Raw genomic sequence first — 12,798 nt, 5'->3', positions numbered from 1 at the left:
TAGCAGTGACTCCTTGCCGCAGGATAAGAGCTTCCCTTTATTCTAGCCACGAATGCTTTACTAGGTTGATCCAAAACGAGGCGACGTCCTAAGCAAGTATCACGTTGGATAACTGTGGGTGATAGTACCTATATTCGGGTGAATTTTGTCTTCTACTTTTTTGAACCGGTGTTCGTTTTCATTCTCCAGTTACAGGGCCGAAGACGAATCAGTCTCGGAAGAAACTTACGTGTGAAAGACGGGATGGAGGGACCCTCAGAGCGAAAGTTCAGAGGGGCGGAGCCTCAATTGGGCCAAAACTCAGGCGGGGCGACTGCTCCCCTTGCCCCCACCTTCCGACGCCCTGGGGGGGGGGGGGGATTGGCAGAAAAAGAAAAAAAAGGCTTTGGCTAGTTGGTTTGGACAGTGCGTTGCGGCATAATAAGCGAAAGAAACACACGACAGCACAGGACGAGCGAGCTCGTGCTTCTTTCGCTCATTACGTCGCAATGACCACCAGTTGTTTCTTCAGGTTATGGCGAATTCGGGTGGTCATTTCGGAGCAACTTTTTTTGCCAGATTTCGAGCAGTCATGTTCGCTTGGTCAAAATGAAGCAAATCTCGCATGTTCGCGTGGCGCTTTCCGAGCGCTCGGAATTTGCTAGCTAGCACTTTTTTTGCCCGGTCTCAAAACGATCGAGCAGCAGATTGCTCAACTGTATCCGGTGTCGTCACATCCGCACTGCAACGGTGGCGAGTGGCCTCATTGGCCCGCATGTTGAAATCACGTGGTTTAGCAGACGACAGAACTCGAAGACTTGCGACCGCGACGCCCCTAGCGCTATTCAAGTACCTAAAACCGCTAGATTCCTAGCAATCATATTCGGATGGCAACGGTCACGTGATCCAGCTCGGTCGCCGACCTAGCAATTTCCGAGCGCTCGGCCGTTTTGCTACGAAATGACCACCCGAATTCGCTATTAGTTATGTATAGGGCCACCTGAACTTCCGTAGTTAATTTGGAAAAGAAATCACTATCGACTAGACTACTTATTATACTTTCATTATCAGAAAAGGGTGGCTGTACTGTGCGAGGTTCCACCAACGTGAAACTGTCCTGTTGTATTTCTCCGTAACTGTTGGTTTGTGAACGCAACCGTTTTTTCTTCTTGCGAGGCGTCCGGAGACGATGTTGACGGCGTCGTCGTCTTCTATGTTGACGAACGTTGAATGATGGCCAAAGACACAACATAGGCGCCTCGAGAGGGCAACGAGAAAAACGAAGGAGGAACGCGGGCGCGAGGCTCAAACTGGCAGGGCAACAACAGGAGCGTGACAACTCCAGGTAAAGGCTCCATGTCGGCGCCGCAGGGATTAAGTCCTCGCCTCTCCGGACTCTCGCCTCGCGCGCTTGGCCCTTCACCGATCCGCTCTCCCGGCGGTGGGCCACTCGGTCCTCCCTCCGGTGCTCCTCCCCCGGGCTTTCCACCACCTCCCGGAAGTCCATCGGCTGCTCCTCCTCCTCCTCCTCCAGATGGGGGTGCTCCACCACCGGAAGGTGCACCTCCACCGGAAGGTGCACCTCCACCAGAGGGTGCGCCTCCTCCAGAGGGAGGTGCGCCGCCACCACCGGAGGGTGCGCCTCCTCCAGAGGGAGGTGCGCCACCGCCACCGGAGGGTGCGCCTCCTCCACCGGAAGGTGCGCCACCGCCTGAAGGTGCAGCACCGCCTCCGGAAGAAGCTGCACCACCACCAGAAGCTCCGCCACCTCCTCCAGAAGCTCCGCCACCTCCTCCAGAAGCTCCGCCACCTCCACCAGAAGCTCCACCTGCCCCACCTCCAGAAGCGCCGCCCGTGGCCAAACCACCGCCAATGCAAGATACTGGACCAAAAATGCTGACTCCTTTTGTTGCTGCGATACGTCCACCAACGATGCACCCACCTCCAATGATGCCACCGGGTATGATGCCTCCGGGAATGGTGCCTCCGGGTATGATGCCCCCCGGTATGATGCAGCCAGGCATGATGCCTCCAAGTATGATGTCACCTGGTATGATGCAGCCTAGTATGATGCAACCTGGAATGATGCAACCGGGTATGATGCAGCCCGGCATGATGCAACCTGGCATGATGCAACCTGGCATGATGCCTCCCGGTATGATGCCTCCGGGAATGATGCAGCCTGGAATGATGCAGCCGGGTATGATGCAACCTGGCATGATGCAGCCTGGTATGATGGGCATGCCTCCTGGAATGATGCCTCCGGGAGTACAGCCACCAGGTATGATGCCGCCTGGAATGGGAGCTGCCAGGCCTCCGAAACCTCCAGATGGGGAAGTGAAAGAAGAAAAACCGAAGGAAGTACCGAAAGAGGAAATGATTTTAGATAAGCTGTCACAAATCCAAGACTTGCTGGCTAAAAACGTTACGGAGGCCGCCGAGAATGCTCGAAAATTCAGAGATGAGATAACGGCAGCCACCAAGTCTGCCAAAGAAGAACTCTTAGTAGCGGCTCAACCAGTGTTATCGGCTGCAAAATCGTTCGAAACTTTAGCGGCTGAGATACGAATCGAGCCTATCCCACCTAAAGAGGAGCCGAAAGAATCCAAGAAATCCAAGAGAAAAGACTCGCTTAGTGAATCGGAGTCATCTGAATCCTGCGACAGACCGCGCAGAAGGAGATCTTCAGATGACTCACCTCGTGATTCGCGAAACAGGCGACGATCTTCTGACGATTCTGCACGTGAATCACGACGGGAGCCGCGCAGGAAGCGTTCATCGGACGACTTTCCAAGGGACTCGCGTCGAGAACGCAGGAGTCCTCCGAAGAGGAGAGACGGTCCTGGCAGAGACAGATCGCCTCCGAAAGGCAGGGGACCTTTTGATGACGACGACTATCGCAGACCAGTCAGGGAACGCATCAATGTCACAAGCATAATTGAAGACACTTACTCCGATAAGAGAGCCGATTTTCTCGGCCGTGATAGAGACTCGGACATGTATTTTATCGACGAAGAGGACCCAGAATTGGCACAGAGGCGCAGAGCCTTTCAAGTTGCGCGGAATCACGCATTATGGGCTCACCCAAGACAACCACAGCAGTATCAACAGCAGCAGTACCAGCCGCAACAGTATCAGCAGCAGCAGCAGTACCAACAACAGCAACAATACATGCAACAGTATACCCAACAGTACCGTCAGCAATATCCGCAACAATACCCTCAGCCCTGTCACCCGCCATATCCACCATCACAGTTCCAGCTGCAGAGGCCTCCGCCTGTGGTGATGCGTCTTGCTAGTCCCCATGTCAGCGAAGGCGGTGAGCCCATAGGAGTAGTTCACAGGACCCAACGGTTTGAATACGAAGGTGCAACTGCCAATCAACTTTACGAATGGAAGTCAGAAGGTCACACCGAGATATCCGCAGAGGTAGGGCATCCGCAACAGTGGTCACCACTGGCCGCTTTCGGGGCTCGGCCGCCGGCTCCAGCAGCAGCTCTACCAGCTGCACCATTGCAACCAGCTGTGGCTAAACAGTCTCGCTCGGCCTGCGATGTACCGGCGCTGCAAGCATCCGAAGACGACAAGCAGACATCACCCAGCTTTGCTGTCCGGATAAACCGAGACATAGACGACCTGAAGATTCCCGGTGACAAAAAGAAAGAGGTAGAGATCAAGATAACCGAGCAAGTTATCATTTCGATGAAGGACGATGCAACCAAAGCTAAGGCAACTACAGTGACGAATGCTGAAAAAGAACCTTCTAAGGTGTTGTCCAGTCCGCCAAGCCATCTGGCCGTTCATCCAGTGAAAGACGTGATACAAATTCGTCAGGCAAGTTCCACTACAGTAGGCGACATACCTCAAATTATTGAAGTACGTCAGATGAGTCACATTGATGTGCATGTATCTACGAGTTCGGAGTTGAGTGATCTGACGCAGCCACCAGTACCGATGGCTGAATCACCGCCCAGAGTAGGGCACGAACGAAGGTTTGATCGACCTCCGAGTCGAGGTCGGTCACAAGGCCCTCCGATGTCATCAGCCTCTCCATGTCTCAGCCCGGCGACTAGTCCCTGCCAGCCTGCAAGGTCGTTCTTTGGATGGCTCAAACGAACCTGTTCTCCAGATCCAGTCCTTTCATCATCATCATCCTCGACATCGTCATCTTGTTCCACATGTTGTCGTCGTGAAGCCGAAGCGGCAGCTCGAGTGGTTGAGATAAACATTAACGACATCGTACAAGAGCCACCGCCTCCACCGCCTTCACCGCCTCCGCCACCTGACCCCAAAATGCAGAAACTTGTGAAACTCGAGAAGCTAATGAAAGATAAAATGCGCGGTTTTCCCGAACTTCGGCACATGCTGAAAGAAGCCGACTTATACGATAGGTCAGCCTCCGAGAGAGAGGCTGCGACGGCCGTCGCTGCGGCGGTGCCAGTAGCGGAGGCACACGAGGGACTTCGCAAGTTGCTCACTTTAGAGACGGATCTCCAACAGCAGCGCGCAAAGGTGCACGGTCCACTGAAAGAACCCATGGAAAGTAAACCCGCAGTGGAAGATTGTCGCAACAAGATGAACACAATCGCAGACGCTGACCGGTTGCTCTTGGACCGATTCTTCGCCCGCGATACCTACCGCAAGGATGGTCAGAGAAACCTCAGGGACTTCGCTGTCGAGATACGTCCCGGTTCTGAGGAAGCACTCCTGGAGCGTCTTCTGGCGCTAGATGCCCTGAGGAACCCAGCCAAGAAGCCCTCTATGCACGAAGTCGCCGTCGAGTGTGTCGTCACGTCGGTTATAGAGTCTTCGCACGGCGGTGACCAGCCAGCGGACAAACCGCCAGATGAAGACAGCTCCGAGGAAGAGGTAAAAGAAAAGCCACCTATCAAGAAATGGAAAGGGCGAGCGCGTCGGTCGCCAACAACGTCCAAGCCGCCTCAGAAGCGGGAACCGTCGCGGCAGGAGGAGAGAGAAAATTCAAAAGGATCGAACGGAAGCTCGTCTGAAGATCCCAACAATATAGGAGAGCTGTTTCTCATCGAGAGCCGGAAAAGTAAGAACGGAGGTCTTCAGATACTGCTTTCCACGAACAAGAAAGAAATCGCACGAAGAGCAGCTGGGTCCAGCGACGACGACGATGATGACGAGGAGGGGGAAGAAGAGGAAGAAGAGCCTGAGGCACCTGACAAGCGGAAACGTGGCGGTCGATCTTCGGACCGTTTGCCCGAGCGAGTTCCAGCAAGGCCTCCCGACCGACAGCTCAGTAGGCCTTCAAGCAGGATTCGCACAAAAGTCATGGCCAAGGCGGCCCTTAAGGCTCCTCCGAGCCCGTCTCCCACACGATCGCCGCGAAAGGTCGCCCCGAAAATTCCCAACCAATCACCCATCGAAACACCGACCAAGCAGTCCAGCAAGCAGTCCAACAAGCAGCTCACCAATGTCACGACCCGGGTTACGAACCGGACTCCCACGAAAGCGCTGCCGAGAGGCGCTTCGCCCGACAAAGACTTCGCTTTCAACGTCAGCCCTAAACCCGGTGCGGTCTCCAAGGAGCAGAAGGAACCGAAGCCTGCACGGAAACCCAAGATGGCCTCTTCCAAATTAGTGATGAAACATCGTGTGTCGGAATCGGAAAGTTCAAGCCAGATAAGCTCGAGTGTGACGCACTTGCGTTATTCGCCAGGTCCGACGTCATCGCCCGGTCCGGTGGTAGAGTCAGACAGTGAGCTAAGCCTTAGCATTACTAAGCTGGAGGACCTTGGTCAGCCGCGAGGTCCACGGAGGCGGGACAATACGTCACCAAGCCGTACGACTAAGTCGCCGATCCGAGCTTCAACTCGAAATTCCACCAGGTAGGGTTGGCGCTGTGCTGCCATATTATACCCTCAACGAGCGAGGACGTAGGACTGGTAGGGTGTAGTGCTGACCCCAAGAAATGTAGCATTAGTTAAGCTCTATTCAGAGCGCACAAGAATGATGCATTATTGAAAAAAAAAAAAAAAAAGCACCTCACTGCTAGCACGTCCTCAGCGAGTCCATGTTCTTAACAAGTCAAATGATCCAAGAGGGTTTCATGAAGTATCCGGAAAATAAATTGATACCCGTGTTTCAAAGACATGCCTGTTATTTCTAAGCCTAGTTGGAAACCAAATTCACCGAACACATAACCTTTTGAAGCCTTCAGAGAATCAAGTCAAGCCAAGTGGCCTTCTGGTTGTCTTCCCTGAACGCTCCTAGGACCTACCATCGTCGCACGGCTGGAAGGCCGGTCAAGCAGACGAACACCACCGGTCCAGCAGTCCGTAGAACAGTTCTGGTCAACTTTGTCCTTTTCTGTGCCGCCATTTTTCAACAGACCACAAACGGCGCGGATTGGCGACAAATATTTTTACGTTTGGTGACGCAAATTCTCCATATTTTCCGGATACTTTCTGAAACGTTCTCTTGTAGAAAATGATTGTAGCCTGTAGAAAAATAGCGGCATTGCAAGAACAGAATTTTATCGGTCAACGCTCTGGTCCATTGCGAGCCGAGGAAATACGGCACATCAAAAGGAAATTGCCTGATAACGATGTAACCGATATGGACCCTGCTTTATTTAACCATACTCACGCAATGGAGATAAGCCTAGGTACAACAATTGGCGGGCAACAGTAGGAACAGTCCCTAAACGTTCGCAGGTGTCAGGAGCGGGTCTGTTACCTGAACTGTGAAAGTTGGTGGTGCACTCCATCCATGCACACGGGTCCGTTTACCTCAGGATACGTCTGGATCATGCGAGCAGTTGGGTTTACATGCAGCATGTTTAGCAGTTACCGTATTTTCACGCGTATTAGTCGCGGCTTATGCGCGATTTTTTTTTCTCACGGGCGCCCTGCGGCTTATCCACCGGTGCGGCTTATCTGATGACTATTTTTTCCTGGTATTTTCCCCATACGCCGATTTTAACGAAAGGGCCGACAGTGTCTCTGGAACAGCACTGCCCTGCCGATGCACGAACAGTGCGTAACAGGGACGGGTCCACATTCGAGTAGATTAATCTTCCTGGTGCATTCCCCCAAGCAGCTTTAAGGAAAGTGGTGACAGTGATTCACGTCTTCTGGAAGATCACTGACCCATCAGTCCACGAAAAACACCCGACAAGGGCACAATCCGATCTTGGTAGAACTCCAGAACTGACCTCCTCTGTTGTACACTGTGCCGATCCCGGAGTATGGACCACAGGGTTTATGGCCTTCTCTATGGTCTCCTTTGTCGCACAAATCAGTCGTCTTGTATTGCCCGCGGCTTATCTGCCAGAAAATTTTCAAAACGCCCCAAAAAACGCGTCCTGCGGCTTATCTGCGGTGCGGCTTATACGCGTGAAATTACGGTAGTCTCAAATCAATATTTCAATATTAAATAAAGCGCTAGTGTCAATGGACCAGATCGGGCTTTGAAATTCTGTTTCCGGACAACTGTACATTCCATATTTCCTCAATTGTGAAAAAAAAAAAAAAAAAAACCGTCCTTGTCACTAGGATCTCTGCACGAGCTTCGACGAGGGCATCTACACGAGGACGTAGCACGAGCGCGCCAACTTCACCGGCCCCCCGCACTCCATCTCCAGTTCGACCATGTCGACGAACACCGCCTCCACGACCTGGAGGTCCAGCCCGTAGTCCTCAAGTTCGACCGCATGGCATAAGGCGTCCAGCTGAGGAAATTGTAGATACGATGGCCTTTGTGACCACAGCAAAGTTGGAGCATCCCCCATTACAGATTCCGTGGAGGCCACCGACGCCGTGCAAACACCGCTTTCAGGAAACAAAGTCCCTCTTGAGTTCACTGACGCCCCACATCCAACCGTATAGCGGCGACACGATGGCGTTCCCGACGCTGAACGGTTACGAATCTCCCTTCTCAACGTCGCAGAACCTTTACCAACAACAAGATGACCAACTTTTTTCGTCGCGAGCTGAACTTCACCGAAGACACCAAGAGCATCAACAACAACTCCAGCAGCAGCAGCAGCTCCAGCAAAGACATCTCCAACACCTGCAGCATCTACAACATCAGCTGCACATGCAACGCCCGCAGAGTACACTAAGTCAGAGTCAGAGACACCAGCAGCATATCCTAGAGCGTCACCACGCGCTGCACCACATGCAGTCTAGAACGTCAAGACTCATGCCTACGAGGCATCATCTTCACAGTAATCAAGGATGGGGTCGCGACGACAACGCTGACGCGGTGCCTATAAAACGCCCCTACGCAAATACTGTGTCCATTGAATATGGGATCTCTGGAACGGCCCCTGCGGAATATTCAGCGCCTACTGAAACGGCACCACCTGCGGAAAATACGTCCAGTACCGGCGTACAAGGAAGTGTGGGCTACTTCACAACCCCTGAGGCGCCTTCAAACGAGGAACCCGATCAACCAGCAGTCGAGAATGACCACGTTCCTGCCGTGGAGTCTCCACCAGAGGCCGACATACGATCGCCAGAGAGCAGCTCTGGTGGTCGGTCCAGCAGCAAAAGCACCTACAGAACACCTGGTGAAAAAACGAGCATGGAATCAAGACCAGGAGTAACGGCTGTTCCTCCGCGCGAGTCCCGTTATAAGCGAATCTTAGAAAATCAACTTCGGCGCAATCAGCGAGAAGTGGCCGTTTACTTCGTCGTGCTTATGGCCGCTCTCGTCGGCTTACTGGCCGTCGTTGATCTCTTGGCACGCCGGTCGCAAAACGTCGGAGCTCAGAGCGTGTCGCCCATGTCCGTGATCGCGGCTATGGGTCGAAAGGGTTCGACTGTACGAATGACTCCGACTCGTGTCTCGACGCATGCCTTAAACTGGACCGTGTCACCGTGCCGCGATTTTTACAGCTTCGTTTGCACTTCGCCGACAACGCACCTACGCGCAGACACGGACGCAACAGTGAGGATTGAGAGCGCGCTCCTGAAATTCTTACATTCCCCGGGCGGAGCTCAAGTTGAACCGCTTCGTCGGTTGTTCAAAGAGTGTCTTCGGGGCAACGATGCCGTTCCGTTCAAACAACTCCTGAGCAGCGCATCTCTGGAAGGATGGCCCTTCCGAAGCACGACGCAACCACCTCCGGCTCTCGTATGGGATGCAGCCGCTCAGCTGATACGCCTCGCGGGACTCCCCGCTTTGATTGCTCTCGCAATACGAGAGCATCCCACTCGCCGACGCAAATTTATAGTCTCTTTCGAAGCTCCCGACCTTCTAATCAACACTAGCGATGCGGCCCACAATTGGACAGTTTTATGGCACAGCCGTACAGCGGCGGCTGCTCTCGCATCGCTGGGGAAGTCGGATGCCGAGCGCTCGGCGCGCGAGGTCACCAACCTTGAAAGGAAGTTGGCCGTTATCTCCGCGGACGGTTCATCCTCATCCCGGAAAGCGAGGGTGGAACGTCTTCGCACTCTCTTCCGTTACACGCGCTTTGTGTCGCACGTCCTTCAGCGTCTCGTACGTGTCACAGACGATACCGAAGTTCTTGTGCTTGATCCTGGACTGCCCCAGAAGCTGCTCTATTTGTTGGATGAGACGCCTCCGCACGTGATACTTAATTACCTCGGCTTCCGGCTCCTGGTACACCTCTCGCCCTTCCTTGGCAGCGCGGCACCGGAAGAGCTGTCCAAGGTCCTGGGACGTCACCTAGCGCGCCACCGAAATGTTGCCCAAGATCGCGAGCACATATGTCTTCGTTTAACCGGTTCCGCACTGCCGGGATTACAACTTGCGGCTTTATATCAAGCTATGAAGGAGGTCTTGGACGACTCATTGCGAGGCGACATTAGCGCTGCGATCACTCAGCAATTGGAGTCGCGCCTTCAGAATCCGGGACTCCTAGATTCGGCCACTCGTGCAGCCCTTTTGAAACGGTTGCGTAGGTTACGGCTTCGGGCTTTTCTTCCAGACTGGGTACGGGATCGTCGAGCCGTCGCAGCGCACGCTCGTTCCTTAACCTCCAGTACGACAGAACCCGTAGGGCTGGCTGCCTTTGTGCAGCTGAGTACGCAGATGCTGTCTCTCGGACTGCGCCAGAGCGTATCTCCAGACGCAAAGTGGCTGGGTTCTCCGTTGGATTCGAGTTGTTCTCGAGACCAGCACACCGTGTTCTTACCGGCGTCGTTTGCTATTGGGTCTCGGGCGAGGATGGCGTCTCGAGCTTCTGCGTGCGTCGTAGACTTGCTCCTGGAAGACGTCGCTGCGGCATCGTTTCGCGAATGCTTTCCGAGCCAGGACGTGTCACTGCAGCGCCGTCTGCTGAGCGATGCGGCGGCTCTTCCAGTTGCTTTTCAGCTCTTTCAGCGATTGCGTACCCCTGGGGCAGTGTTTACAAAGCCGACGCCAGAACAGTTGTTTTTCATTCATTTTGCGACAGACATGTGCGATACTAAGGCACGCGTAAATGTACCGCTAAGCAGCTCTCCTGAATTCCATCGGGCGTACAAGTGCAACACGGGGGAGGCCATGATGCCGGTCAAGCAGTGTGCTGTCTGGACCACATGAATAAAAGTATATGTAGTTGGGTACGTACGAGGTAAGTCATTCTGTTCTGGAATTGGTCCAGAAGGTTAGTACATCATGCTACAGAACGCGACAGGAAACTCGTGACGTAACAGTGGTCTCACGATATCGTAAATACCACAAATCCTCCTTGGGGGGTTTGTGAGGCTTAATAATTTGTCGTTTCAGCCTCGGTATGGTCTCGGTTTGTGTATGCTTGGACATATTCTTTCTGAACGCGAACTTTGTATGTTGTGGAGAGTAATGGTAGCACACCTGACCACCAACCGGGTGTTCGATTCGTGGCCGGTCTAGTGAACAAAGCAATGCTGTTCATTGCAGACGAGTTATCACATGGACGGTGAATTTCATTGGACTATTGAGGAGTAATCGACGCAACCTATGAACCAGTGGCCTCCTTAGCGTGAATTCTACATTCCTGATAAAATGTGCCGGCAGTTTTCTTCCGCATAGGCTAATCTCGAATAATCAAATCCTCCACGTCAACACTGGTGCGTCAGTTGAAAACAATAAGCGCTTCATACCGATATCTATCGGAGCGCTCCTCATACGGGCTTCGGTCGCACTTATGACTTAAAATCAGCCGCTTTGAAAAGTAACTAGTTATAGCGAATTCGGGTGGTCATTTCGTAGCAAAACGGCCGAGCGCTCGGAAATTGCTAGGTCGGCGACCGAGCTGGATCACGTGACCGTTGCCACCCGAACATGACTGCTAGGAATCTAGCGGTTTTAGGTACTTGGATCACGCTAGGGGCGTCGCGGTCGCAAATCTTCGAGTTCTGTCGTCTGCTAAACCACGTGATTTCAACATGCGGGCCAATGAGGGCACTCGCCACCATTGCAGTGCGGATGTGACGACACCGGATACAGTTGAGCAATCTGCTGCTCGATCGTTTTGAGACCTGGCAAAAAAAATGCTAGCTAGCATATTCCGAGCGCTCGGAAAGCGCCACGCGAACATGCGAGATTTGCTTCATTTTGACCAAGCGAACATGACTACTCGAGATCTGGCAAAAAAAAATTGCTCCGAAATGACCACCCGAATTCGCCATTAGAATTCCAGATGGTATGTGAACACTACCGCCCTTCGACGCATGGCAGTCGAGTGCTGAATGCCACTGGTCCTCATGGGTGTAATGTCCCCTGAAGCTGCTGCAACATCAAATCACAATTCATTTCCAATTATTTACTTCTAATTTATTCTTTCCAATTACGGTTAATTCCCTCGCGGTGTTCCAGGTACGGTTACCAAGTTAAAGTACAGGGTGTGTGCAGAAAAACGTGACCCGCATTTAGGCACATAGCTTGTTGCCTACCTAACTAACGAACTTCCGGTGGCGCACGATGGCGCATTTATGCGTGCGAAATCTGTAGAAAAATTGTGGAAGCCATACCCAGCTTAAAAAATAAACGGAACAACGAAAACGTCGGTTTCCGTGCATCAGAATAGGGCAACATGGTAGACAATAGGGTGTATATGAAAGGGCAACATGGTGCACGTAGGAGAGTTGTCTTCAAGTACCGCTAGGGGAGCTATCGGTGCATAAATCGAAACGATGTCCCACATGGATGCTCATCGGCAGTACCCCTAGCGGTGCCTGCACATAACTCTCATGAGACCGAAATACACTACCATGCACTGTCATGACCGCCCTATTCTAATGCATGGAAGCCCATGTTTTCGCGCTCTGTTTATTTTTTTTACACTGAGTATGGCTTCCAGGACTTTTTTGTAGCTTTCGCACGCATAAATACGCCGTCGTGCGCCACCGGAAGTTCCTCGGCTAAGTAGACAACGAGTTACATGTAAAAATGCGGGTCATGTTTTTCTGCACACACCCTGTACTTTGCAGTAAACCTATAGGTAGGGTTTGTGGTTTTCGGCATTTATTTTCAACCCAATTCGGGGGGTGTTTATCGGCATTTATATTGGGGACTATAAATCGGATTTTTTCGGCATCTATATTCCGCCCAAAAAATAAATGCCCGAATACGGGCATCTATTTATTTCGCATGAAGGAAAGCCTATTTTGCGCGCGAAGTAGCAATTCGAACCGAAAATAAGTGAATCGTTTCATGGCTTCATTAACAATGTCTTTTATTGCCAGTGCCAAACTAGCAAACAAGGAGACTACCTCTTGTTGTAATTGATGCAACCGTGTATCATCATGCTCGCACCTGTCATAGCGGCTCGCTCCTTGCGATTAATTATACGTAGTTTAGAGAACACGCGCTCAGCAGACCACAAGGGTTCTGAATAGTAAATTCACTAAGAAT

At 52.4% G+C, this 12,798-nt stretch overlaps 1 protein-coding gene across 1 annotated transcript; it reads left to right on the top strand.

Annotated features, from left to right (window-relative positions):
* The first annotated feature begins 1,241 nt into the window (after positions 1-1,241).
* Positions 1,242-10,526, top strand: LOC135377331 (titin-like). Its single transcript, XM_064609683.1, has 2 exons — positions 1,242-5,834; positions 7,503-10,526. Exons 1-2 carry the CDS (start codon positions 1,336-1,338, stop codon positions 10,501-10,503), a joined length of 7,500 nt encoding a protein of 2,499 aa, XP_064465753.1. The 5' UTR covers positions 1,242-1,335; the 3' UTR covers positions 10,504-10,526.
* The last annotated feature ends 2,272 nt before the right edge of the window (positions 10,527-12,798 follow it).

This window comes from Ornithodoros turicata, chromosome 1 (assembly GCF_037126465.1).
Source record: "Ornithodoros turicata isolate Travis chromosome 1, ASM3712646v1, whole genome shotgun sequence".
NCBI classification, from domain to species: Eukaryota; Metazoa; Arthropoda; class Arachnida; order Ixodida; family Argasidae; genus Ornithodoros; species Ornithodoros turicata.
The sequence above is the reverse complement of the archived record's forward strand: the minus strand, read 5'-3'. Positions and strand labels throughout refer to the sequence as shown.

Excerpts from the sequence above, each read along its gene's own strand:
- LOC135377331 (XM_064609683.1), top strand. The coding sequence starts at position 1,336 with ATGTCGGCGCCGCAGGGATTAAGTCCTCGCCTCTCCGGACTCTCGCCT. Across the intron at positions 5,835-7,502 it reads TCAACTCGAAATTCCACCAG|GATCTCTGCACGAGCTTCGA; the intron begins GTAGGGTTGGCG and ends CCTTGTCACTAG.